The sequence below is a fragment of the Panthera leo genome, chromosome E1 (genome assembly GCF_018350215.1).
Source record: "Panthera leo isolate Ple1 chromosome E1, P.leo_Ple1_pat1.1, whole genome shotgun sequence".
NCBI classification, from domain to species: Eukaryota; Metazoa; Chordata; class Mammalia; order Carnivora; family Felidae; genus Panthera; species Panthera leo.
This window is the reverse complement of record NC_056692.1, coordinates 20083662-20110606: the sequence shown is the minus strand read 5'-3', so window position 1 is coordinate 20110606 and position 26945 is coordinate 20083662. Positions and strand designations below refer to the sequence as shown.

Sequence of the window (26945 nt, the reverse complement as noted above, 5' to 3'; positions counted from 1 at the left end):
CACACTCAGAAAACGGTACCTTTGGCTTCTACTGCATAAGCAGGAGACGTTTAGAATAACGATAGGGACGGATGATTCCCTAAGGGGAGAATGTTCTTTCAAAATACGTTAAGCCCACATTTACCTGTTCATAAACACTCCCTCCCATATGCATTTTGAGTAATGCTTCTGTGTTCAGAAAGCGCCACCAGGCACTCTTGCGCTAAATAGAGGAGTTCTATGGGAGAAGGAGGCGGGCCTGGTGATCCCTGCTCTACGGGAGGCGGGGGGATGGAGTCCTGGGGGAGCAAACGACTGGTCCACGTTCCTCACCAGGGAGGAACTAAAATAACTTAGTTTTAAGGAGTTAGCCTGGCCAAATCCCCCACGTCAACAAGCTTAGGACATTGTTCTTGTTGCTGCTGTTTTGGTAGGGGGTGGTCATACGGGGATTTTGCTGCAGCAATAATAATCTTGGGAATATCCTTGTGGTCCCGGGGTTCTAACAACACTCACAGGCCCTGTAACACGGCCTGACTGGCAGCTCGGCCTCACCCGCCGCCTTGTGGTGGAGGAGACGCTGCCCTTCCTGTCTTGATCTCAGACACCCTCTTGCCCACCCCCTCCGCGCCCCCCACCCCAGGGCTGGGCAGCCCCTTCCCCACCCTTGTGCTTGCCTCCAGCAGCGTGACCGTGATCATGAACCAGGGCGGGGGGCAGCAGGTGTAGCTGTCGTAGTACCACTTCCGGTCAATCTCCCGGGGCAGGGTCTCGTAGGCCACGTGGCGGATGAGCCGCTGGGAGAGGTTCAGCCCTTTCTCCTCCAGCAGGGCCTTGCTGCAGAGTCGGCGGTTTCCCTGCAGGATGGCCTGGCGGAAGCTGTTGGACCGCTTGTTGCTCATCTGCGTGGGAAACAGGGCAGGGGGAAGGGCTCAGAACTGGGGTCTCGGGGTCTCAGCACGTACCTTGGACCGACCAGGCCTCATCCCACCTTTCTCTTTCTTCTACACTGGGGTCCCACGTGGCAGATGTTCTAAAGCAACTTGTTTTGGGCTCCTTGGATATTCTTAACTAGTCTACCTGTTAGATGAGGACGGTGAACATCCTCATTCTACAAAATCAGAGAGAGGTTTAGGAGTCCAAGTTCAAACTCAGAACCTGTACCCATGATCACCGTACCTTCCTTCCACCCAACTACCCATCGTCCATCCGTCACAAGTGAGTGTCAACACATTGCCAGGCACAGAGGACACAATGGTGCTTAAGACAAATAAGAAACCAGCAATCGCGGCTCAGCGTGAAGGCTGCTGGGGGAGCACTCAGGAGGCAGCCCAGCCCTGTCCCACGGTGGTCAGGGAGGGCTTTCTCGAGGAGGGGGTAACTGAGTGAGAACTGAAGGATGAGAAGGAGCTCGAGTCCTTAGAGATGCCAGCTTGGGAAGAGGTGAGCAGCCCTGGTGAGGTAGACCAGTTTGCAGAGAGGTCTCTAGAACAAGAACCCAGAGCTGTGTTTGTGGAAGGTCATCACTCCTGAGTGCCTGGAACGCTTGGTGTGCCAAGGGACTGGTCGTAGAGCCTTGTCTGAGGACCGACTGGCCCTACCGTCCGCAGCCTCAGGCTGCCGGATGCATCCTCACTGGAGTCCTGGCGGCCTCGCTCTGTGGTCAGCCTGACTCCCAGAAACCAGGCGGCCAGCCTTGCTGACTTCTAGGCTCCTGGGGCCTCTGTGGCGTCCCACCCGTCCTCCACGACCACACTCCAGATCCTTCTTATGGGGAGATAAAGCTCTCCCACCCCCAGAGCCCACAGGGCTGCCTGGGTAGCTGGGGTGGGGGTTATCAACACATTCCTGGGACTGTGGCCCTATCAGGGAACATTTGGCTAAACCTGATGGCAGAAGCCCAGGGAGGGCTGGCTGGTGAACCAGGCCAGACCAAGGCACAGGGGTTTAAGGTAGAATGAGCCTCTGTCTGCAGCACCCCTCCTCCATTCCCGGGTTCCACGGTCTTTCACTTTCAAAATCTGGCTTAAAGCTCACCCCCTCCAGGAGGCCTTTCCAGATGAACCCTTTCCACTGATCCCCTATTCTCATCCTCTCCATGCCTACAAAGCTTGGATCTGGTTCTTCTCACTGGTGCAGGAATTCTGTAAATGGAGGCAATCTTGGGGCTTCGTGTTCACTGCAAACCCGAGACAGGATCACGTTGTCAAACTGTTTTGTAGCCCCTGTTACCATCCTCTCTCCCAATCCCCAAGTGGGCACAGCACACATACTCACAGCACACCCACAGCCACACCCTGAAGCCGGGCAACGTGGGCTCAGCACGAGCACTGCGCACACACACTCGCCATTCGCCCGCACCCTTGATGTGTCTAGGGCCACCCCGCGTCTCAGGCCTCATGGAGCTTACAAGCAGAGGCACATGTGAATTATTCGGTGCACAGCATTGTCCTCACGTTACGAAGATGAGGACTAAAGCTTGGAGGTGAGTAATTTTCCCAAACACCAGGATTTTCTCCAAAGAGTCAGGATTCAAATCCAGCTACACGTGACTCCAGAGTCCATTTTGTGCCAGTTAGATAAGGGAGCCGCTTCTTCCAGGTGGATGAACCCATTCTAGGCCTTGGTGAACAAAACCCAGGCCGGATTGCAGTCCCCATTCACCTCACTGGCAGGCATCCTTGTACAGTACACAAGCTGCACACCCGTACACGACAACCCTGGCCACCCAGGTGTAATGCAACGTGGCCTGTGCTAGAAGAGAGGCCTGGGCAAAGCACTGTGGGGGCTCTGGATAAGGCGGGTTCATTCTACCTGGGTTGGGTTGGGGAGGGGCCCACAAAAGGATGCAGGCGGGTTTAGCTGGTAAAGGAACATTAGAGATAACAAAATCTTTCTCATACTCCAGGTTATTTAATCCTCGCAACAATCCTGAAGAGGGAAGGTATCCTTTGGCTTCATTTTACAAATGAGGAAACACAGGCTCAGAGGATCTTTCTCGGTGAGTGGCAAAGGCAGGGGCAGGAGCAGGACCCAGGTCCTCTCTGGGCACGCTGCCTTACCCAGAGCTCCCCTCCTGGCGAGCCCCCCCCTTAGTCCCGGTCTCCAGGCAGCCCTGCTCACACAAATCGAGGCTCTGGCTGGCTGCTCCGGCTTAGAGCGTGAACACAGAAATCCTGACAGTAACAAGCAGTCTGCTGTTGGGGTTCACGCAGAAGACCCACGGATCCTCGGCTGGAGAGAAGCATTTCGTGGGCCCAGCCAAGCCTTCCCTCTGGCCTGAGACTGAGCAGGGCGTGTGGCAGTCGTGCTGGCACTCCGGGTGTGGATGTGGATGGGCCCACGCAGGACTGGCCCGAGCCACTGCTGGGCTCCAGGTCACAGGGCTCACCCCCACCACCCATCCCGTGAATCCTGACTCCTCCATTTAGCTCAGCTCCGTCCCCCACCCTCTCGGAGGGCTGCTTTCTGGCTCCACTCTGAACAGCCCTAAAAACCCTACAGCTGCTCCCTGCAATCATGCTACCCTCCGAGCAAAGGCAGGTCTCCGTCACCAGGCAATTAAAATAGCCCCAAAGCCTGGACACCCACGTCGGAGAGCTCACCAGGCACAATGGCAGGCACGGGCGGTACTGACCCCCCATCACCGGTGCCTTTGAATTCTAGGAGCCTGGGGGACTTCGCACGAGTCGTTTCACTCTTGCCCTTCCACGGAAGGCAAGAAAAGGGGTGACTATCTTCACTTCACCAACAGGGAAACCGGGAGGAGGCTTCTGGCCTTGTACTGACCCAGCTAGTTCATACAGCTTCTACTCATGTCCTGTCCATCCGCATCCCTGCTGGGATGCTTCCTGCTGAGCCCCCCTGAACGCCATTCCAACCCCACCACAGTGGCCCCCATGACAGCAAAGCAGTACCTCCTACTGAGGGAGAAGTCTCTACTCCAAGACACTGGACCAGTGGGCAGGGCTCACAGGCCGCCTGTCTCCAGCCCCTGCGACTACCCAGGACGGTAGGTACCCAGCCAGCAGGTCTGACGAGGTCTGGCCTTCACCCGAGTGCCCCATTGCTCTCAGCATCCACTCTCCAGCTCTTCTTCTTCCAATGATAACCTCCCACTTCCTACTCCTAGCCCTTCCTCTCCGTGGAACTGACCCCACCCCCAGCTCCATGGGTGGGCACCGATTGGCCTACGTCAATCAACACATCCCACTGACCCAATCTAAGCCAATAGGCAGGAGGAAATCCCAAGCCTTGTGCGGGAACAGAAGTCCCTCTCATACTCTGCATGGTGAAGGCCTGAGGGTGTAAGGGCTGGAACAGCTGCAGCCACTTTGCTGCCACACGGAGAGTCTGGAACTGCCAGGGGCTTCTTTGAGTATGGGCTGACGCTGCAGAAGGCAGAACTGAGTGACAATGAGAAACCAGGTCCTCAGAGATGTCCTTCCACCTTCTGAAGCCTGGACTTTTTCAATGTTACAAGTCAACAGTTCCCTTTAGTTGCCCAAAAAGATCTTTGTTTTGTTTTGTTTTTTGAGAGGGAGAGGGCGCAAGTGACCGAGGGGCAGAGAGAGAGAATCCCACAAGGGGCAGAGAGACAGAGGGAAAGGGAGAGACAGAATAGCCCATGTAGGCTCCACACTGTCAGCACGGAGTCGGCAGCGAGGCTTGAGCTCACGAAACCACGAGATCATGACCTGAGCCAAAGTTGGATGCTTAACGGACTGAGCCACCCAGGACCACCCCTGGTCTTCTAAGCCATACACCCAAACAGGTCCCTCCCAGCAGCGAGAGCCCCAGAGTGCTCACCAGGTTGACAAAATCCTGGTAGCCGATCTGCCCATCCGCCTGGCTGTCGGCGAGAGCCAGGAGCACCTCCCGTTTGTGCGGGTCCAGCTTGGAGCTGTGGCTCTCCAGGAGGCTCCGGAACTTGCCTGTGCTGATGTAGCCTGTGTTCCCAGGGTCAAACTGAGGGAGAAGCACACATAGCAGTGGGGTCAGTGGGGCCCTGCAGGTGTCCCACCTCCATCCCCACGCACGGGCTCCTGTCCCCAGCCCTCTGCCAACAGAGGCCCAGGCCGCCTCGGGGATATTTCCAAGGCCCCCAGAGGAAACATCCAAATAGGGCATGGACAACCACTTAAAACTCCTAGAAGGCCCCAGAGCCCTTGGAGATCGCCCAACCCAACCATCTCGTGCATGGACAGGGAAACAAGCTCAGAAGAGGTCAAGCTCCATCCTGTTCGCCCCTAATCCTGACCCTGGACAAGAGGAAAGCAAGAAGGAAAAGGCAAGAAGGGAAGGAAGATGAGGAACTTCTGGGGTGCGGGCCAGAGGGACTCCAGTGGGGAATGCTGAGGCCCCGGGCCTAGGGAGCAGGGGCCCAGCCTTGCAAATCCTCCTGCACTTGACTGCAGGCGCCTTTCACACCTGCATGCAGGCACACCTACAGCCATACACATGGGCTTCGGTGGGGGCTCCCCAGAGACCCCGTGCAGCTTTGCACCCCCCCTCCCAGGGGTCCCTTTCCACCCTCGTCTCCCAGGGAGACTCCCACTCACCCTGCCCAGCTACTCCGTGCAGTCTCGGGATTCCCCGGGACGCAGGCTGCTCTGGCTGGCCCCCTGCACATCGGATAGACCTCGAGCCGCCAGCCCACCTGGCCCTCCACTCTCCTCCCTGAGCCTCTTCACCGGGCTGCTGGGTCACTAGCACCGGCCGCACCGCGTACCCCAGCGTTTAGCAGGAGTCGGGCATGATCGGCACTCAGCAAACATTTCTTGGGTGTATAAATAGTGGGTGTTGGGATGGACAGACAGGTACTGATCTTCCAGGGAAGGTATTATTGGTCTTCTTCGTCTCTCCCAGAAAAGCCCATAGCCTTTCCGTGCCTCTTCCACAGCCCCTCTTTGCTCACAGAGCCGCGCAGGGGTCCCCCGCACAGCACATGCCCTGCTAGAGAATGATGCCAACTGTCTGTCGCCACTGCTGAGAGCTGTCCTGTTCACAGAGTGCTTCCCCACACGAATTCGCTGTGCCTACACACGCTGTGGTGAGCTGCTTAGATTTTAGAAAGCAAACAGTGGGCGTCCGTGTGTGCGCGACAGGGGAGTCCAGGTGACCAAACCCACATTTACCCCTTTTTTTTTCATTTTTAAATTTATTTATTTTGAGAGAGAGAGAGAGAGAAAGGGCGTGAGCAGGGGAGGAGCAGAGAGAGGGAGAGAGAATCTTAAGCAGGCTCCGTGCTGCCAGCACAAAGTCCGATGTGGGGCTCGATCCCACGACTCTGGGATCATGACCCGGGCCGAAATCAACAGTTGGAGGCTCAACCAACTGAGCCATCCAGGCACCTCTCCCCCTTTTCTAGATAAGGTCAACGGAGACTATTTTAGGAAGGCTGCTCCCGCGTGCAGTACCTCTAAGACAATCCAAGAGAAACAGCCCAGACTCACAAGTCATGGGCTATTTCAATTCTTCCCAGAACTCAACGAGGGAGGACATCTCTAAAGAGGTCTATTTAAAAATCTGCCTGTGTCCCCACCCTGAAGTCCAAATACCAGGTTCCAGGGATGACACCTATTTAGTTCACACCACTGAGTATTTCAGGAAACTCAGCCACTCCCTGCGCCACAAAGATCTTTAAGGATGAAAACACCTAACATTTGCTGACTGTCTCATGGGGCCAAATACCTCTCTAAGCACTTTATGTGTATAATTTCTTTGACCCCCCCCCCCCACCATGACACCTTCCTGAAGGAGGTCCTATTACTATACTATCCCCATAGGACAGGGGAGGAAATAGAGGCACAGGGGGATGCACAGAGAGGTTAGACGATGTGCCTGGCAGGCGGTGTTCTCCACCCAAACAGTTTAGCAGCACTGGTAGCCACTGACCTTCAGCCTCCAGGGGCTGCCCTGGAGCAAAAGTGAAGGATCGCTGTGGTGAGAGGAGGGGGAGGAGGGGGCTCTGGGGGTCTCACAGCCCCATCCTAAACAAAGATTTTGAAAGCACGACAGAGCCTCACATAGCAACAGTTCTGACCTCCTTATTGCTCGGCTAGGAAAGTGAGGCCTGGAGAAGGAAAGTGGCAATGACAGGCAGCGAGGGTCTCCTTCTGATGCCTGGGACCCCTTGCATCCCCAAGGGCTGATGCAGGACATCTGACTCGCCAGCCTGGCCTCACACAGGCCCCTTTGTGCTAGGTGGGCTGATGGTAGGGGTGAGGGGTGGAAGCTGAGAAGCAGCCCTGTGTCCTGGGAAAATCCACTCTTCCCCACTGCCACCCGCTATGAGCATTGTGGTGGTGGTGGGGGGGGGCACTGATATGCTTATAGGATAGAGTCTCTCCTGACATGGTCTGGGGGGAGCAAGCCCTCTCATTCAAGAGCAGTGACACCAATTGCTTCCCAGGGGCTTGGGAGGGCAGTGGGGTGGAGGGGCTGGGATCAGGCAAGGGCCCCTTTCCCTTGTTTCAGCTCCAGACAAAGAACCACCTGCTCCCCAGCTCTCCCTCCCCCTCCAGGGCTCCCTGCTGTTGTCCTAGTGACAGGGGCTGCCCTGTGGCTCTGGGAGCCCCCACCCCCTGCCAGTCCTGCCCCAAGCACATTACAGGCTCCAGACCACTGAGAATGAGCTGGAAACAGGCCGAGTCTTCCTTCTCTGCCAAAACTCTACCTTTCATGCCAGGGCCAGACAAGCCAGACAATGGGGGTCATCACTACCCTAATAACGAGGCCTCAGGGATGAAGAAGGGTGCCTAGCAGGGAGAGAGACACAGGGAAGGGGCTGGCTCCACAAAGGATGCCTTCTGCCCCCCACCTCCACCACCTGGGGAAGAGGACAGCAGAGGCAGACAGTGGGCATGGGGTATGGGGGTGGTGCAGAGAGAGGAAGACAAAGGGAGAAACAGTCACAGAGACAAGACGTAAGCAGAAGGTGGACAGAGGTAGGTCCTGATGCCCCAGGAGAAAGCCGAGGGCTTTGAAAGGAGGCTACAAGGAACGAGGGATCCCACTCTTGTTTCAGCCACTAACTAGTTTATATAATTTAGGGTAAACATCTCAAGCCATAATTGCCCCATCTATCAAGCATGCCTAATGTCCCTTCAGGTTGTAGTAGGTTAAAGCAAACGTGGGGGCAGCCGCCCTCCAGGGCCGAGGGCTTCACGGACTTGGTGCCCACTTCTACTTGCCTCATTCAGAGCGAAGCAGGGGGCACCCGTGTCAGGGGGCTTGGCTGCCCCTCCTGGGTTCACTTCCTGCCCTTGGGCCTCCCTCAAGGCCAGGTATGGGGGATAAGATCCATGGTCTGGAGCTTTGGGGAAAATAAACCCTACAAATGCAATTTTCCTTGTTAATAATGTACTGAGGACCCCAAAGCTCCCCCCTGCCATGTGCCCTGTGCCTTGGACTCATCCACTGTTAGCAGTGGGTCGCCTTCTGGATGAGGTCTGGCTGGGTGGGTTCCCAGTGACGGTGACGGTGACGGGGGGGGGGGGGGGGGGGGGGGGGGGCCGTGGGGGGCAGTGGCTGTGAAAGGGCTGCAGGCAGGGGCCCAGCAGGCAGCCAGGAGTCAGGAGCATCCTCGCAGCTGCCTCCTGAATAGAGCCCCCAGCACTGCGGAGGGAGGGGGCAGGCCAAGTCCACATTCAGCCTGAGTGGAGGATGCTGGCAGCAGGGGGAGGAGAAAGGCACAGACTGAGAGCTGACCCTCCCACAGGCTCCCCGCCCACCTGCCTCCGCCATGAAAAGAGCTGCCAGAGGCTCCTCAGGGACATTTAATCCCAGCAGCACCCAGCCCTCTGGCCCCTTAATCCCCCAGGTTGCCAGTTTTCCCCAGCCTGGGGCCCCACACATGCTCTGTCATGTACCCTGTCTCCTGCCCTGGATCCCTTCCTGTGCACTTATGACCTAGGCTGGGAAAAAGCCTGGGAATCACATCCTGTACCACCTAAGGCTCTTTCCCTCTTTGGGGCAAAGGAGTAGGGGGAGCTTCAAAAGGAGCCCTGCCCCACCTGCTTCGCTGTCTTGGGCAGATCATTAACCACACTGCCTCAGTTTCTCTTCCAGTCACATGGTAGGAACTCTCCCTTCTCAGGGTGATGTAAGGAAGTCCATCCCCATTGCTGCACATATAAGCAAACCATATGCAAATGAGGCTTGGGGAAAGAGAAATCCACAACCCACACAGCACACAGAGGCAGCCAGTCTTCTATCTTTGCTCCGTCAAAGGGCTGATGGGAAATTTGGGATCAGGATGAGGCAGCTCACATGGGAGGGGGTGAGGTCTCTGCTGTCAGGGAGACCCCGGGACATTGGGGAGAAGGGCAGCAGGCCAGGGGATCATAACGTATGGCCCAGCAGAGCTGAAAGGAATCTCTATGGTTCTCAAACTGCTCTGCAGAAACTTAGGACAACCCCACTCTGAGTTGTTTCCTGCCCTGGCCTTCTGCACAGCACTTGGTTGAACGACAACATGTTAGAAGCTGCATATGTAGAATGGCTGCTAGGTTTCAGGCACTACCTCATTGAAACCTCAGGTCACCCTATGTCCTGGTTTGGCTGAGACAGTCAATAGGCTTATACCTATTGTCTGAGCATGATTATTACCAGCGCCCCTTTCCCCCTCAAAATGGTCCCAATTTGGATGATAAATTATACAGAGTCCCCCATCTAACCCTCACAACAACCCTCTCAGGTAGATACTATCATGAGCTCCATCTTACAGGGGAGAAAAACGAAGCAGGTGGAGAGCTGAGTTGGCCAAGTTTGAACAGCCCGTCGTTGGTGCAGATGGATTCACGTCCGGGCGAAGGGGCCCAGAGCCTGCCCTCTCCCATCATTAGGACAGTGTAGCTAAAAAAAAAGCGTGAGAGAGCCCAGTCTAATCCTCTCCTTGGTTCATTTAACAAATATTTACCAAGGATCGACTACGTGCCAGGCACCACACCGCATTTCCTGGACAGGGAAACACAGGTGCGGAGAGCAAAAGAAAGTAGCCCAAGGTTACAGAGTGATTTAGTGGCCAAGACAAGAACAGTTCTGGGCTCCTCCATGGGAACCTGCTCCAGCCTTGCCCTTCTTTGTCTCTCTGTGCTGTCCTGCATGCGAAATATAGCCTCTGGCTCGGGGTTTTGTGAACATCAGGCCCAAGATGGTGCCTAAAATAAGGTCCCGTAAGTTTGGGAAACGCTTTTGGAAGGGCCTGATGCATAAAACCATACTAAGGGCTCACAGCGAAGAGACCTGATTTTGCTCAGCCCAGCGTTTCCCAAACTTACTGGACCTTTGAGCATCATATTTTTCACACCAACACTCCATGGGACACCCTTTGGGAAAAATGCATGACTCCACTACAGAGTAGTAATTTCTTCCTTTTGTGGAACCTGACCCTCTGTCCATGGTTCCGAACCAGCCTGTCACCTCCATCACTTGAGTGGCAAAGGCCCTCAAGTCAACTGACACTTTGTCTGGAGGCCCCCAGCGGTTAGAAATCTGTGGGACCCAGGCCACAGCCCAAGGGGTGAGGGGGGTGTCACCAGGGAGAGGCTGAAGAATCAAGGACTGGCCTAAGGGACGGCTGGGTTGAGCTCTCAGAGAACAGCCCTGCGGGAGCCAGGATCTGTCTGCTCAGCACCCAGGACAGCGGCGCCACTCCTCCCTCCCCACCACCCCCCAACCCCTCGTGCTGGCTGGGGAGCCAGGCCAAGGTTTCAGAGTTTACCCAGCAGCAGCGAAGAATCCGAGAAGAAGAAAGGCACACACACACTTATTTTCTATCTATTATGTATGTGTGAATTGTACAAACTGCATTTCCAGGACAATTACACGTCTGGTCCCTGTTCCCAGCACTCAAATTTCCTTCCTGCTCCTAGGACGACCCCCTCCCTCTCCTTGATCTAGAGAGCCCCAGGATGCCAGTGAAGGGTGTGGGCACTTCCAAGGACACCAAAGGCAGCACCCGGAGTGCCTTGCAGTCTGGAAGGTCGGGACCCAGAAGGCTCCCATCCCTGGCCCCACTGCGTGCCCTCGCTGTCCTTCAAGACAGAAGGAGCCCTGGGAAATGACCACATGGCATGCGTGCGGGGTGGGCAGGGGAAAATATGAACAGCTGCCCCTCCTCACTTGGGGGGCGGTTACCAAGGCTCATCTGCTGGGTCCTTGCACAATTAACCAGGCTACCTAGGGGCTTACGCTCAGCAGAGCTGTCCCCACCCAACAGCCAGAGCTCACCAGGAAACTCGGGCCCATTATGGATATTTACTGCCCCATAAATTAGGTCCAGGCCTGCAGCTGCTGAGGTCAGGAGGTGCGGTTATGGGAGTAGCAGGTTTCTCTTTCAGTTCTCCCTCCTTGCAAACGAGGATGCTAATTCTCCCCGTAGAGAAAACTACCTCACACTGTTCCCCTGACTTCTCTTCGCTCTGAAATACTGATTTTCACAAATCTTTTATTACTTTTCTTCTCATGTCAACCCTGGAGTGAGTGTGATTAGTCCCATTTAACAGACATAGGAACTGAGGGACACAGAGATAAACAGCTTGCCCAGACCCCCCCCCCCGGGGGGTCACTCAGGAGGGCCCCTGAGCAACCCTCCTCCCCACAAGTCAAACAGCTGAACGGGGCTGTGAGGTTGGTTAGGGAGCTAGAACACCCTTCCCTCAACAGAGAAGCGGGCATCCTGGCCTGAGTCCAGGCCGAGTCGCTGGATAATGGGCATGTTTCCAGTTTCCATCCAATGCGCTCAACACCTGGACTGGAGGGGAAGCGCTCCCAGACTTTCCCTGGGATGCAGGACGCTGGGGTTAGGAGGGCAATGAGGGGTGGGGCCCCTCTTTCCTCCAGGCTTTGTCTCTTTCCACCCTGAAAGCCCCTTGGAAGACTCTGCTTCTTTTTCAGAGCCCCCCAAAGAAGGCCTTGGAGACTCGGGGGGCAGGGGAGACAGCTGGGGGCTGTGACTCAGAGGCAGGTCTCTTGGGTCCCCAGGAGCAGACATAATGCCCATGCTGACTCATCCAGGCACAGCCATCACAGCCGCCTGGGGACTGAAGCTGAGTCACAGCATCAGCCACAAAGGCGGGCATCCTGGCAGGGAGGGGGGGCCGTCACAGGTCACAGGCAGGGTGAGGGGGGGGTCAGTGCAGTAGGATTGGGTATGGGCAGGGGCTTACATCTGCCCCATCCCTCCCTTCCCTTCAGCCTAAACCCACTTCCTCCTGCTGCTCCTAGAAGCCACCAAAGAGTCCCTCTGGTCCCTCATTCCCCAGAAAAGAGAAGGCTGAGAGACCCAGAGGAGGGAGTGGGGGTGGGGAGGTAGGATAAAGGGTCACCAAACTCCTCCGCCTCCTGGGCCCTCCACCCTGTTTCAGAAGCCACCTTGTGGGGAAACACATACAACCCCTTCTGCAGAGGATCCTCCTTGGCCTTGCGTCTCTGGGCAGGCCCCGCCCCCTCAGGCCTCAGTTTCCTCCTCTGTAAAGAAGGTCTAGCACCACTCACCTCACAGGGTGGCTGAGAGATCAAAATGAGATGAGGAGATATGTGCATGCAGTAGGCACTCAATATCTGTTCTCTTGAAGAAATATTTACTGACTCAAACCTGCAACGTGCGTCAGGAAAGCTGGGGGGGCAGAGATGGTGGCTCCCCCCGGGGCGCTCACAACTCAAGATACACACAGACAGAAGAGTGCCCTATTCTCACAGTGGACTGCCAGGTCGAGGAGGCTGGCTCTGGGCTCTGGTCACCTGACAGGCGGGACCGTTCACCCTCAGCCACGCAGGCAGCCAGGCAGTGACCAGAGGGGACACTTGGGCGTCATCCCCACCCCAGCCAGCCTTTGTCCCAAAGCTTCTCTTCTTTTCCTGTGGAAAGTTCAGGAGGAATGTGGATGTCCAGCTCCTGCCCTGAAGCCAGCTTGATAGGATAGGATGAACCCCACCGGAATCCTGGGGATCTGAATGCAGATTCAACACCTGTGACCCTTACACGTCACATGTTCTTTCGAAATGAAAACAGTGTCCATTTCCTTAAGTCCCAGTAAGACGATACAACTGCCAGGTTTCTCAGGTGCTCCCTGCATACTGCCCCTACTGCCCCAAGTGCTACACACACACACTCTCGGGAGCCTCACCACAACCCTGAGGGAAGGATATTATTCTAGGCAGCTTACAGATGAGAAAACTGAGGTTTGGAGAGGTTGCCTGGCTCGCCCATTGCCACGCAGCTGGCAGGAGAACTGGGACTTGAGCCAGATGTGTGTCCTCTTCGTTGTCCTAGTCACTCAGGTGGCCAAGTGAGCAAATGGAAGTCTGCATGGCCTGGTGGTGGGAACACAGGTCAGAGGGGAGCAGAGCTGGGCTCTAGTCCCAGCACTGACAGGACGGCTGCCTATTATGTGGCAGGCAGCACACAGTCTCAGATCCCTTGGCCCCACTGCTCAACTGCTACCACATGTACTTCTGTGAGTGGTCAGGGATACAAGGGTTAATTCAGCATGACTGCCAGGGTCACTGGGACAGGAGCAGGGTAGGAAAGCTGGCTTTGTGGTGGAGGGACTTCCATAGCCTCAAGGGCTCTGGAGGCCACCTGATAATGGAGTGGAGGTACAGAGCCTAAGCAAGGGCTCCAGTCAAATCTATGGCTTTGTCCTTCTCTGGGAACCTCTTTCTGCTGGCTAATCATGTGTTCCGGGGGCCGCCATCAATGCCTTGTCTCTGGGGCAGGTGTTTTCTCCATGGCCCTTCACTAATCCATTCAGTAGCCCCGTGTGAACCTCTTTTCAACTCCCAGAACTTAAGCCAGCGTGCGGGAGAATTGCAAATGAGGTAGGCTTTAGGGTCAGGCCAAGGGAAGACCCCAAGCTGGAGAAAAGGGGGCTGAGCAGGGGAGATACTTGGGGAGAGCAAGCAAAAAAGTCCTCTGGACTCAGAAGTGGCTCTCTTTCGAGGAGCCCAGAATGGGAAGGAGCTGGTTTAGGGAGGCCACTGCCTTCCTGGTGGGGGCCTGGATCTCAGAAGCAGCCCTAGGCTTCTTCTAGTAAAGTCTGAGTCCCGGTCAAGAGACAGTTGTCAAATGTCCACTGGGTATCAGACATTATGAAGAGTCTCCATTTCCATTTAATTTCCACAGTTGCCACTGGAGCTCAAGATTACTGTCCTTGTTTGAGGCGCCCGGATGGCTCAGTCGGTTAAGCGTCCAACTTGAGTTCAGGTCATGATCTCGCGGTTCATGAGTTGGAGCCCCGCATCCGGTTCTGTGCTGACAGCTCAGAACCTGGAGCCTGCTTCAGGTTCTATGTGTGTGTGTGTGTGTCTCTCTCGGCCCCTCCCCTGTACATGCTCTCCCTCTCTCTCTCTCTCTCTCAAAAAATAAACATTAAAAAAATTTTTAAAAGATTGCTGTCCTTGTTTTACAAATGAGGAAATAGGGGCTGAGAGCACTAATGTCACTTGCCCCCAATCACAAAGTCAGTAAGGCTTGAAGCCAGGTCTCTGTGACTCCAAATCCAGGGTTCTGGACCCAAGAGGCTGCCTAAGTTGCTCTTCAAGCTGGTTGTAGCATGTTTATAATTTCAGTGGTGGGACAGTCAAAACTTGTCTGCTTTCCTTCTGGGAGATTAGCAGTTGGGGCTCTTTTGGGGGTTCTGAGAAATGCACGCTGTCAGTGGAAGGGGGAGAACACACACAAGCACAATCAAATTACTTTCAATCTTTCCTTTTCTTCTTGCTCATCTGTGCTCAAAAGTAATTGTGCTTTGTTGACTTAGCAGAACTCTGCCCCCAAACACTTTTGCTCATTAAACATTTGTAAATCTTGAAGGCATTTTAAGGATGAACCCAAAAATGGTTTTCCCAGCCTGGAAGCCCTTCATGGGTCCTCTATCTGCCACTGACTCACTATTTGACCTTGGACCCCTGAGGGCACTTCCCCGGGGTTCAGGAAGGGACTGAGAGTGAGACTTTCCAAGCGTAACCTGAAAAAAGGGAGCCTGGAGGGAACCTATGTAATAATGTAAAGCAAAAACTGAAGGGTACATTACCTGCACAATTACAAATAGCAGGGGAATAGATGAGAAATAAAGAATAAACCTGGGGCGCTTGGGTGGCTCAGTCAGTTAAGTGTCTGACTTTGGCTCAGGTCATGATCTTGAGATTCTTGGGTTCAAGCCCTGCATCGGGCTCTGGGCTGACAGCTCAGAGTCTGGAGCCTGCTTCAGATTCTGTGTCTCCCTCTCTCTCTGCCCCTCCCCCACGTGCGCGCGTGCTCTCTCTCTCAAAAATAAACATTAAAAAAAAAAAAAAAGAATAAATCCAACCACAAATAAAAATTTACCAAGTGATCAAATTTTCCAAACAACACCTAAAGGAAGTGTTTCTTAATAAGTGATGCTGGCAAGGGGTGCCTATGTGGCTCAGTCAGTTAAGCGTCCGACTTTGGCTCAGGTCATGATCCCACAGCTTGTGGGTTTGAGCCCTGCGTCGGGCTCTGTGCTGACAGCTTGGAGCGTGGAGCCTGCTTCAGTTTCTGTGTCTCCCTCTCTCTCTCTGCCCTCCCCCACTCATACTCTGTCTCTTTCTCCCTCAAGAATAAACATTAAAAAATAAAAATTAAAAAAAAAGTGATGCTGGCATAACTGGATAGGGAAAAGGTCTGGATAGAGTCAAGGGTTTGATGATTTTTTTAGTATAGAAAAAGTAGTAGGAAATACAAGTGCATATTCATAAAATCTAAAAAAGAAGGAATGAAGAATGGGGTGCCTGGCTGGCCTAGTCAGAAAAGCGAGTGACTCTTGGTCTCAAGGTTGTGAGTTCGAACCCCACGTTGGGTGTAGAGGTTACTTAACTAAATACGTAAATGAACTTTTAAAAAAATGTTTATTCAGGCAACTGGGTGGCTCAGTCGTTTAAGCATCTGACTTCACCTCAGGTCACAATCTCGTGGTTCATGAGTTCAAGCCCTGCATTGGGCTCTGTGTTGATAGCTTGGAGCCTGGAGCCTGCTTCCGATTCTGTGTCTCCTTCTCTCTCTGCTCTTCCCCCACTGGCGCTCTTTCTCTCAAAAATAAATAAACATTAAAAAAAAAACATAAAATAAAAAATGTTTATTGGTTTATTTTGAGAGAGAGAGAGAGAAAATGAGCAGGAGAGGGGCAGAGAGAGAGAGAGAGAGAGAGAGAGAGAGAGAGGAAGAGAGAATCCAAGGCAGGCTCTGCCTGTCAGTGCAGAACCCAACCCGGGGACCGAACCCACAAACCGTGAGATCATGACCTGAGCCAAAATCAAGAGTTGGCTACTTAACAGACTGAACCACCCAGGCGCCCCTAAACAAATAAACTTTTAAAAAATAAAAAAATAAAATAAATAAACACAGATGAAGACTGTCTCGGGTCCAAAGCAATAGGAAGAATCATGAAGGAAAAGCTCAACAGATCCAACTATAGGAAAATAAGACACTTTACAGCATATTACACTATAACCACGGATTCATATTTAGGTAACTTTAAAATCTAATATTTAGGGAAACCATTAAGATCCCAAGTACATGAGAAGACGATTCCCTCAGCAGAAGTACACATAGGAAAGAAAGTATATGGAGTGTCTAGGGGTTGGAGTGATGATGTCTAGGTGTCCTGCCCGCTAGAACTTCCAGGACCCGCGGGGAAGAAACCAGGGGTGGGGTGAAGAGGGAGAACACATTACTCTCCTGCTTGAGCGGGCCAGATTCCCAGAACACCTGGTGGGGCAGGGAAACCTCCAAGGGACAGGGGTCACCTGTTTTCTTCACTTGGAACTCCCACAAAAGGCATCCTGGCCATTTAGTTGGGGGGTGACCACACAGGACCAACAGGCGTAGGGCACAGCTTCAGTCCTTGGGGCTTAATTAGCTTCATGCTGGGTCAAAGCTACTCTGTGTGCTGAAGAACCAGACAGCAGGTCCCAGTTTGAAACTGGGTGCTCACTGGTGTTTCCGTGACCCAGGAGGGAAAGGAGGACTGACTGGGGCCAGCCTCTCATCCCATCGACCTCTGGAAGGTGAACACATCAGCTTGGAGGGACCCTGACAGGTGTCATGTGCCCCACGCCCCCACCACAGTTCAACTGGTCAGGGCTGTCTCTTTCCTTCCTTCCTTCCTTCCTTCCTTCCTTCCTTCCTTCCTTCCTTCCTCCCTCCCTCCCTCCCTCCCTCCCTTTCTTTTTTAACTTGAGAGAGAGAGAGAGAGAGCATGCGTGCACAAGTGGAGGAGAGGGGTAGAGGAAGAATCTTACGCAGGCTCTATGCTCAGCATGGAGCCCAATGTGGGGCTTGATCCCTCAGCCCTGGGATCATGACCTGAGCTGAAATCAAGAGTCGGATGCTCAACCCACCAAGCCATCCAGGTGCTCCAGGGCTGTCTAGTTCTGTAAGAGATGGTTGGGGCGCTGCCTCAACCCCCAGCCAAACATTCTTTCCTAAGTGCACCAGGGTCACCAACCCTGGAGTCCCACCTTTAAGCAGGCCCACAGGAAGAGGCAGGGGGAAAACCCTTCAGCTTTCTGAAGAACCTAGTATCCTGAAGTTCCGCATCCTTCTGTGAAGCTTCCTACCTACTCTCCAGTTAGCCCCATGCGGGAATGGCCCCAGGCAGCTTCACAAAGGAGGGGGAAGGAACACAGAGGAAATCTGCCAGAGGTCAAGCCCTGCCCAGGAGCGGCTCTCCTTAAACACAAAGCACCCACAGGAAGGAAGGCAACAGAATTGGGCTTCTAATGTCATGTGAGGGATGGGGAAGAAATTACTGTGAGAAAAAATGGTTTGCCCTGAGTATGTCTGGGAGTTTTCTTCCTAGGATTAATTTTGTCTGTCTGGAAAGGTTTCTGGGTGGGCCTTCCCAGAAGTAGGGGCATGTTCGTCGTGACACTAGGGACCTCCCTCCAGCAGGAGAAAATGGATTTCACAGACCACCCGCTATTAGTTGCTACACATCCTCTCTGCTCTCTGCACATCCTCCCCTCTCCCGGCTCCAAAGTCTTCCTACTAAAAGTTTTCCTCCATTCACCCAAACAGTTCCTTTTAAAATGTAAACACACACACACAGAAAACTAATCGAATGAGAAAGAGACACAGAGGGAAAAAAATGAAACACTTTGTTCTAGGTTCTGATTCTAAATCTGGCAGGAGGTGTGAAGGGCTGGCAGCTTGCTGGTCTTGGTATGGGTGACAGCAGGCGGCCCCTCCTGCCTCAGGGCGGCAGGCCAGCAGCGGCTGTGCTCTTAGGAACTGGAGGGAGAGTGGGTGGCATGTGGGGGCAGAGGGAGAGATGTGCCACCCCACTGGGACAGGAGCCGAGTGGATGCTCCCCAGACCACAGCCAGGCCTCGTGCTAATGCGGATGACACCCCCCAAGCCCCACCCCAGGCCTGCCATGACTTTCCAGCTGTAATTCCAAGTCTCAGTCCCACTTGGGCACCTGCATTTAGTGGGCTCCCCAAACCGAACTGGTCTGAAACCAAAGCTGTCATTTATGCCAACACCTGACCCCCACCCTGACTTTCCCTTTTTCCTCCCAGGTTCAGAATCTCAAACTTATCTATGTACTTCACTCATTGACTCAGGGGCAGTAAGCCTTCTAATTCCCCGCGGTCACATCCCTCTTCCTTTCCGTTTTTACCTCATCTACTACGTCACTGAGGCAGACTCCTGACTACTTTCCCTCATGCCTGCAACCCACCTTGCCTCCATCCTATCACACAGGACCTTCCCAAAGCACTGCTCAGATCCCTGCTAAAAAGCTTTCAAAAGCTTCCCCTGCGTGTAACAGGACGAGGTCTGGTCCGAGCTACTTTTAAAGCTCTATCTCCTTCTCCAATCCAACAGGTGCCCTCTGGCCGGACCAGACAAGGCTCTTAAAGTTGCACAGACTTCGTGGCACAATCATGCTTACCGCGGGACCGCAGCGTTCACTACTCCCCCTGCACTGGGACATCTCTTGCCTATCCTCTGCATCGAGGAATGGAGCGGGAGAGGGAAATACACAAAAGCTTTCAACAGGAGTACCAAGCAAAGAAGAAACTGTTTCCTTGCCGAAGGTCAACTGTCCATCAATTGATTCCAAAGGTGGCATTTCCAAATATACTCCCCACACCTAGACGCTAGGTGTTGCAAACAATCACATACTATTTCCCCTAACTCTCATCCGTGCCGCAAAGTTAGAGACAGCTTTCAAAAGAGCTCATACTGTGAGTCATCCTCCAAGGAGGGTAGAGATTTGACTTCAGTGGTAGCCACATGGATCTCTGAAGGTGGAGGTAGGAAAGGAGAGGGGATGTTAACCTCAGCCCTTCCCCCACCTCCTCAGCCCCAACTGCAATCCCCTGGCACATAGAGAACGTCCCTGGCTTTCGATACCTATTGTCCAATTTCTATGTGGTTTAAACCTGGCTCTGGTGAGGCGGAGTTAGGAGAAGGAGGGAGGCAAGGATCTCTCAGGGGAGCCCACCGCCTACTCCTGAAACCTGGAGAGCAGCGGAGAGCAGTGTTCGGTCTCAGAGATGCACTAAGCCACGCCCCCACCCCACGTCAGCATCTCAGGAGTGCAGAGCTAGGGAAGCCCACGCAGGCAGGGAGACTGATTGTGGGGAGGGCTGGAAGGAAGTGGGGGGGGATTTAACTGCTCACGTACCTGATCAAACAGGACTTTCCAGTGCTGGTAGAGAGGGAGGCCATGCACAAGAGGAGGAAGAGGAGAGAGAGAGAGAGAGAGAAACACACACTTATCACCAAGGACTCTCCAGCCCCCCTGAGATTTCGGACACTGCCTCCCAGTTGCTGCCCAGACTCAGGGACCCGCCACAAGACACCAGGGGAAATGTGGGAAGAGCTCCCCAAGTGAATCTGCACTAAGCAAAGGGAGGGAACTCAGGTTGGGGAGGTTGGGGGTGGGGGGTGTCCCTCACTTGAAGACACGCAGAAAGGGATAAACAGAACAAGGGTGAGTCTCAACAACTACTAAATAAAGGCATTCAACTCTCCCCAAGGGCCTCTAATAACTTACACCTAAAGCTTGTAGCCGTGTCTATTCCCACACCTGGGAAAGCTGACCCAGGTGCAATCCCATCAGACCCGCCAGAACCGTCCCAACGTGCTAGGGGCCAGAGACCCCTACTCAGGAAAACTCAGCCTGCACAAACGCTAACATTTTGCCTGCAGCTTGGGAGGAGGGGTCTCTGGAAAGCACTGAAATCTAAGTGGTCCCTTCCAAGGCTGAGTCTAATTGGTGAGTTGGGGGCTTGGGGGCCAGAAGCTGGTGAGAGGTTTAACTGCGGGAGCCAGAGGGAAGGGAGGATGTTAAGCTCCCCTGGGGCACACTCATTCAGACTTGCCGGCTTAGGTTTAGTAGGTTGGGGGGCCTGGCTTCACCTCCATTTCCCATTCTGAGAGAGGGCTAGGGCAGGGCAGAGCGTCTGCCCAGTTTTTCCCCTCAGTCTGCAGGTTAACCTGGGGAGGGAGTAGCTTAGGAAATTCCAGTTCCCAGGACTCCCCGGCGCGGGCTCCGCCGCTGGCTCCCCGAACCGAAGGGAAGGAGACTCCGGCGGCAGATGGCAGGGAAGCCCTCTGGGGCAGCCCCTCCCCATCCTCGCCCGGGGGACCGTCGCAGGCACCGACTCGGTCTGGGACTCCCGGGCTCCCAGTACTCCCCCTCTTCCTCCTCCGGCCAGGTTCGGGGGCTGGGGCCGGCTTCAATTTCAATCAGTGTCGCGACAGGGCAGGTGCAGGGAGGGAGCTAATCCGGAAGCGAAGAAGGGGGTCGCCAGACCGGTCGGCGCTGCCGGGTTCCGGGGACTCTGCGGCGCCCGCTCCTTCCCCGGGCTCAGGGAGCCCGCAGGTCGCGAGTGGGAGGGGAGGGGGAGTCACTGCTGTGACGCGGCCGCCTCTGCGGGAAAACGCCGTGTCCCGGGCACTGCACCAGCCGCGGGGAGGGGGCTCCGGCGGCAGACGGGTCCCCAGCGCAGCGGCGGGGCTGTGTCCCGCAGCGAAACGGCGGGAGCCCGAGCAGGGGGGTGGCGCGCGCGCGTTTGGGGGAGACCGGTCCCTCCGCCCTCTCCCGCCCGCGGGGACCCGGCCAATCCGGGGCGCTCCCGCCGTCACCTTGAAACCTCCAAGTTGCCCCGCGGGGGAGAGACGGGGGCAGCTCCCCCACAGTGCCCCCCAGAAAGTTTGCCCGGGCGGGGGAGGGGGCACTCACGTCCTCCGGCGCCACCGGCGGCCGCTCCTCGGCCTCGGGTTCCAGCTCCTCGATGCGCTCCGCCTCGGCGCAGGCGGCCACTGCGGGGCCCGGGCTGGGGTGCTCTCCCATGCCGACGCGGGGTCCAGGGCCGGCGGGCGGCTGTGGGGCTCGTCCCGGCGCGCCGGGCTAACTTTGCGCGGCGCGGGCCGCGCCGCTCCGGGGGCCCTGTGCGCACCGCGCCGCCTCCGCGCCAGCCCCGCCGCCCGCTCCCGCCCCCATGGCCCCGGCCCCCGCGTCGCCGCCTCGCCACCCCGGGACGCCCGGCCCCTCGCCGCCAAACTTCTCCGCGCTCGCGGCCCCGCCGGCCTCCGCCCAGGCCCCCACGCCCGGCTCAGAGGCGAGGGCGCCCTTGGGCCGGCCCCGGCCCCGCGGCTCCCCGCGCTCCCTTCTCGCTTCCCGCGGCCCCAGCTCTGCGCCGGAGTCTCCTCCTCCCCGCGGACTCCTCGGGGGCGGCGCGCGGGCGGGGGCGGGGCTGCTCCCGGGGACCGCCGTCCCCCGCCCCCACCGCCCCGGGCGCCACCACCAGAGCCAAATCGGTCAGAGCGGCGCGGCCCCGGGAGGAGAGGGGGCAGAGCTGCGGCGGGGCTGGCGGGGAAGTGGCTGCACCGCCCGGGGCGGAGGGGGGGATGTGCGGGCGAGGGGGGCGGGGGGGGGCCAGCGCCGTGCCGTCCGTGGCCCCATTACCACCAGCCTCCAGCAGGGGCCCGGGTTTGTCTCGGGGCCGGGGTGGGGTGCAGTGCCCACTTCCCGAGACCCACCGGGTTAACGATCACTTGGAGGCTGCAGATGCGTGAAGGAGGCAGGGGCGAGGTTTTCACTAAGTTGGCAACGTCGGGGTTAACTGGGAGTGAACTGGGGGCGGGATGCTGGGAGGACGGGATCCTCAACACCCTTCCATCTCTCTTCCCCTCCTTTCGGTCTCAGATAGGTCCAGTAATTTAGGGATGGGAGAAGTCAGACAGGGGCTGCCAGGATCCCCAATCCTAAGTCTTTCTCTTCCTGCAGGAGAGCTATGTTGACAGAGCCCTGGCTTCATTTGACCAGGTTGACAGAGGCAAGCCCAGAGAAGTGCCCCAACTGGGAGATGGGAGGTAAAGAAGCTAAAGCAAATAGTGATGAAGTTAGATGGGAGGAATAGGAGATCTTTTAAAGAAGAAAAAAAGGGGGGGAGGTGTTGTTTCCCTGCAGGACCTCCCAGGAGACCGTCTCCCAGAAACAGAGGCTCTGCCTGCAAACTCGTCCGGTGGTCTGCTGGGACAGGTGCCACTCTCCCAAGAGGCACAGGGGCTCGTGTCTGGTCATTGGTCCCCTCCCAGTCCTCTTCCTAACACCCAACACCCACCCACTCACAGGTGTCTGCTCCTCTCTGCTCCCTCTCAGTGAGGGAGGCTCTTTTCCAACACCGAAAGTTGCAATTAATGCTCTCATCATCATAAAGCAGACACATAACCCCAGTCCCAGGATCTAACCTGTGACCATCTCACCCGACAAGGACTGCTCCCCTTAAACACAGAGGAGGAAATTAACTCTGTTCTAATTAGGTGAGTTTGCTACAGACACCAATTTTCATCTCGGTTTCAGAAAGTGTGATCATTTCAACTATTTTTGTTTCTTACCACCCTCCCCCATCCCTACTCTACTAACAAGTCAAGATCCTGCCAAGATTTCCTTGTAAATAAAACTGTCTGCCTAGGGTGTGATTTTGAAAACAGCCTTCAGAGGGACAGAAGAGAGGCCTAACTCCTTTGTGGAAAGAAGCCCCAGAAGGACAAAAGGAAGCATGCGGCCCTGAGGTCAATGTCACTGCCTCCTCCCCACCTTCCTGATATCATCTGCATGACCCATATGGGTGCTGGCTGTGTTACACTTAGATCTCTGGGACTGGACCAATGGGCCAACAAGCCTGGGGTGGGGTGAGGAGAAGAAGGGCTCAGAGAGGCGTCATAGCCACTCTGCTGAGATGCCCAGCAGCCCCTGGACAGCGTTCTGACCCCAGCTGACCTTTGGTTTTTTCGCACCTCTTATCCACATATTGGACTCTGTCATTCCCTCTAGAAGGGACCTTGGCAGGCTCAGTTCAGTTCTCTGAACATGTATGGAGCTCTCCCTAAGTGCCAGTGACGGGGCTTTGGGAATACAGAGATAAGTAGGATCTGGACCCTGCCCTCCAGAAACTGCTTGATTGGGGGAGACAGCCAGGGAAGTCCAGGGGGTATAGAAACCCAAAGGACGGGGCCCTTGAGGGCCCAAGAAGACTTCCCAAAGGATGCGTCCCCAGAACCAGGCAAAGTGAGACACCTGAAGGGAAGGCATTCCAGGCAGAGGAAACACCGCGGGCAAAGGCTGGGAACGTGAAGCAGTCTGGTTTGGCAAGGGAACTACACGCAACCTGGTGTGGCTGCACATGAGATCTGGGCGTCTCATGTGAAGAGGGCGGCCTCAAAGGGATGGTTTGAAGGGCTGTGAGTTTCATGAGAAAGAAGCTTGGACTTTACCTAAGGCCAAAGGGGAGCCATTGAAGGATTGTGAGCCCAAGAATCCTATTTTAAAAGATCCTTCCGGCTGTAATGTGGAAGATAGACAGGAGGAGGTTGGCTTGAGCATAGGGAGAGGGGCAACGCCATCCAAGGAAGAGGTCACGAGTGCAGCAGCAATTAGGGGAGAGGGAGGATCCGAGAAGTATCCAGAAGGGCGGCTTGTTCCTCTGTCTGCCCTAGGAACATTTCACCCACACCAAAAGCATCCTAGGAAAGAATTGCCAACCACTAACCAGAAGCTTCCCTTCTGGAGACTGCTTCCCTTACCCTGGCCCTGGCTGGAAGGAGAATGGCCATCTGGACTCGCAGACGAGGTGTAACACCCAAACTCTGTGAACCTGAGGCCACACTCTCACCTTTTGCCTTCCTTGTTGCCTCGGCCTTGCCAGCCAGCCAGCCCATTTCACCGCACAGCCCCAGGGAAATCGGCAGCTAGGTACACCCCACTCCCCAGCAAGCAGCGGGACATGGGGCCTGGGGCCCCTCTGAGGGATGGGAGTGGCCAGGCTGTCTGATAGCTTCTGTGCCACTCCAGACTAAGATAGCCTGGGGACCAGCACACTCTGTGCCACGCTGGGGACAGAGGAAGGAATGGGTATCAGTGCCTACTCACCTTCACTGAATGGCTGCCATGGGCCAGGCACTTGTAGATGCCCTGAGGTAACTGCACAGGGGCCCTGCCCTCAGAGAACCCCAGGTCTGGTGGGAAATGACAGCAAACAAGGGCTGATTGGCATTGATTGATACCCAGCTCTTCATTTTGTAAGCACTCCACACCCATGACCTCTCTTCAAGTCCCTAACAAGACACTCTTAGTCGATGCAGCGTAAGAGCCTGGGGGAGAGCAGTCTGAGCTCTGAAGAGTCAAACACGGTTCAGAGATGAGCCTTGAAAGATGGGGCAGCTTTAGGGTGGAAGGGTACAAACTGCACCAGAGGAACAGAAAAACCACAGACTGTGTTAAGAACAACTCAGTGGTTGAGCACAAACTGGGGGTGGCTGGGGGGTGAGAACCATGTAGCAAAAGTCCTTGAGTGCCAGGCTGAGGAGCGAGGACCTTGCTCAGTGGGCGATGGAGAAGCAGTGATAGCTTCTAACTAGAGCCGCATTTTAGGGAGATTAAGTTGGCAGCCGCTCAAGAGTGCAATTCATCTAACATTGCGAGTGGCCATTATTTGCCAGACCCTGGCCGAGGTGCTGAGAATACAAAGGGAGTAAGACCCAGGCCCTGGCCTCTTGGGAGAAAAATCGGATAATCCTCTGATTACAGCCTGGTGAGAAAGGGAAGGAGGGAAGAGGAGAGCTGTTTGGGGGCTGAGTCTTTAAGGCGCACCCACCAAGAGAGGGAAGAGTGTAGTTTTAAGGATCTGAACCTGGGGGCCAGAACAAGGTGTTGCCAGGGTTGAGGGGTGGGGGTGGGGGGGGAAGCCAGAGGGAGCCACTGGGAGGGGGAAGCAGGGTGTGGGGAGCCAAGGAGTTTGTGGACAACATGAGCTAATGAGAAACCGGGGAAGGAACATTCAGGGCTGTAATTACTGCCCAAAGCAAATGGCCATGCAGAGCAGGGGGTGAGCAGGGGTGATTTTCTTCAGAACTTCTCGGGGCTTGGGCCTCTTCTCCAGCAACAGTTTCCCATTCTGACGTCTCCCTCAGCCAGGCATGCACCCCTCAAGGCCCTTTTCTCTACCTAAAGCAAATCCAAACTGACCTTCACGGTCCCCTCCCACCACGTGGAGCCCCGATCTTCAGAGAAACCTGCAAACAGCTCCTGCCATTTGCCTGCCGGAGATGAAGACATGAGTTATTTTTGACCGAGATCCAAGCCCCAGCCCTGAATTCTTTTGTCTTCCAGGAATCCCCCAGTCATGTTTGAAGCCTGCAAGTCCGAACAGCAGACGCCGCTCAGGGAGGAGACTGCCACTTGGAATCCAACCACCCTCTACCCCAGCTCCCACATTCTTGCCTTATTGCCCGCTGTCTTGGAGATCAAACAGCACAACGCTGCTGCTCTCCTTTCGTCTCTTCCTTTCTCACTCCCTCCAGGGCCCCCAATTTGCCGAGTCACTTAAATCATTACTGAAAGATGTCTAGGTTCACAGACACCAAACCCTTTCAAAGAGAGGCGTGGGCTCCCAAAAGTGAAGCTCAGAAAGGCACAGAGGAAACTCTCCCAGTTCCGAAATGTAGCCAACCCCATGTTCGGGAAAAACGATAAGCTGCTTTGCTGGCTCTCAGTTTCCTTCTGTCTCCTTGGGGCTTGGCTGGTCCCCAGGGTGCCACTTCTGGCTCTCTTTGGGCTTCCCACACTCTCTGCGACCTTTGGTTATGCAAGAGGTAAGTCCTGTCCGTTCAGTCACGTGCACCTCTCTGTGCACCTCTCTGTGACGCACGCCCCTCCTCCCCCAGCCCTTCCTTAACCCTCCAGCCCAAACGGACCACTCCTTCCTCTAAGTTTTATCTTCTTTATCCAAGAATGCGTGTCCCTTGAAGGAGAGGATCTGGCCTGTTCGATTTTACATCCATCACAATATGCAACATTGCACACCGCAGGAGCTGAACAAATGTCTGTTTAATGAAAAACAGAGCATGTCTGTTGATACGACACGAAGCCTAATTACATAGTTATTACTCTCAGCCCCCAACAAGAAACTCGTTCCTTGTTTTATGTTGTGGAGAAAAGATTCCTCTGCATAATAAAAATACAATTGTCTGCCTGCTGCCTTCATGTCAAAGCATTTCTACATTTGTCATTCCATTTCATCCTCAAAAAGCTGGCCTTTTTTTAGGGGAAGCAGAATAGGTACAACTGCCTCCAGTTTACAAATGGGGACACTAAAACCCCTGGGCTCGGAGGAGATACGATTCTCCATTCCTCTCACCAAATTTCTTAAGAGTCTAGGTGGGACACCTGGGTGGCTCGGTTGGTTAAACATCCGCGTCTTGATCTCAGGGTCATGAGTTCAAGTCCTGGGTTGGGCTCCGAGCTGGGCAGGAAGTTTTCTTAAAAAAAGAAAGAAAAACAAACACACAAACAAAGGGTCAAAGGGAAAAAAAAAAACCAACCCTAATGTGGTGAGTGCCCTTGGCCCCAACTACTGCTTGCAGTGACTTTCTCCCAGGGCAACTGGGCAGGGTTGAATCAGGGTGCCCAAGTGGGGTGGCT

General features: G+C 55.1%; 1 protein-coding gene across 1 annotated transcript in view; it reads right to left on the bottom strand.

The window, feature by feature from the left end:
• The window catches only part of RHBDL3 (rhomboid like 3), a 49950-nt gene extending 28636 nt beyond the window's left edge, over positions 1-21314 (bottom strand). The window contains exons 1-4 of the mRNA XM_042916484.1: positions 21204-21314; positions 19641-19664; positions 4789-4947; positions 657-881 (exon numbers count right to left, since the gene is read on the bottom strand). Of these exons, the coding sequence (XP_042772418.1) occupies positions 657-881; positions 4789-4947; positions 19641-19664; positions 21204-21314 (519 nt within the window). The remainder of the gene's footprint in view (positions 1-656; positions 882-4788; positions 4948-19640; positions 19665-21203) is intronic.
• Between the last annotated feature and the right edge of the window lie 5631 nt (positions 21315-26945).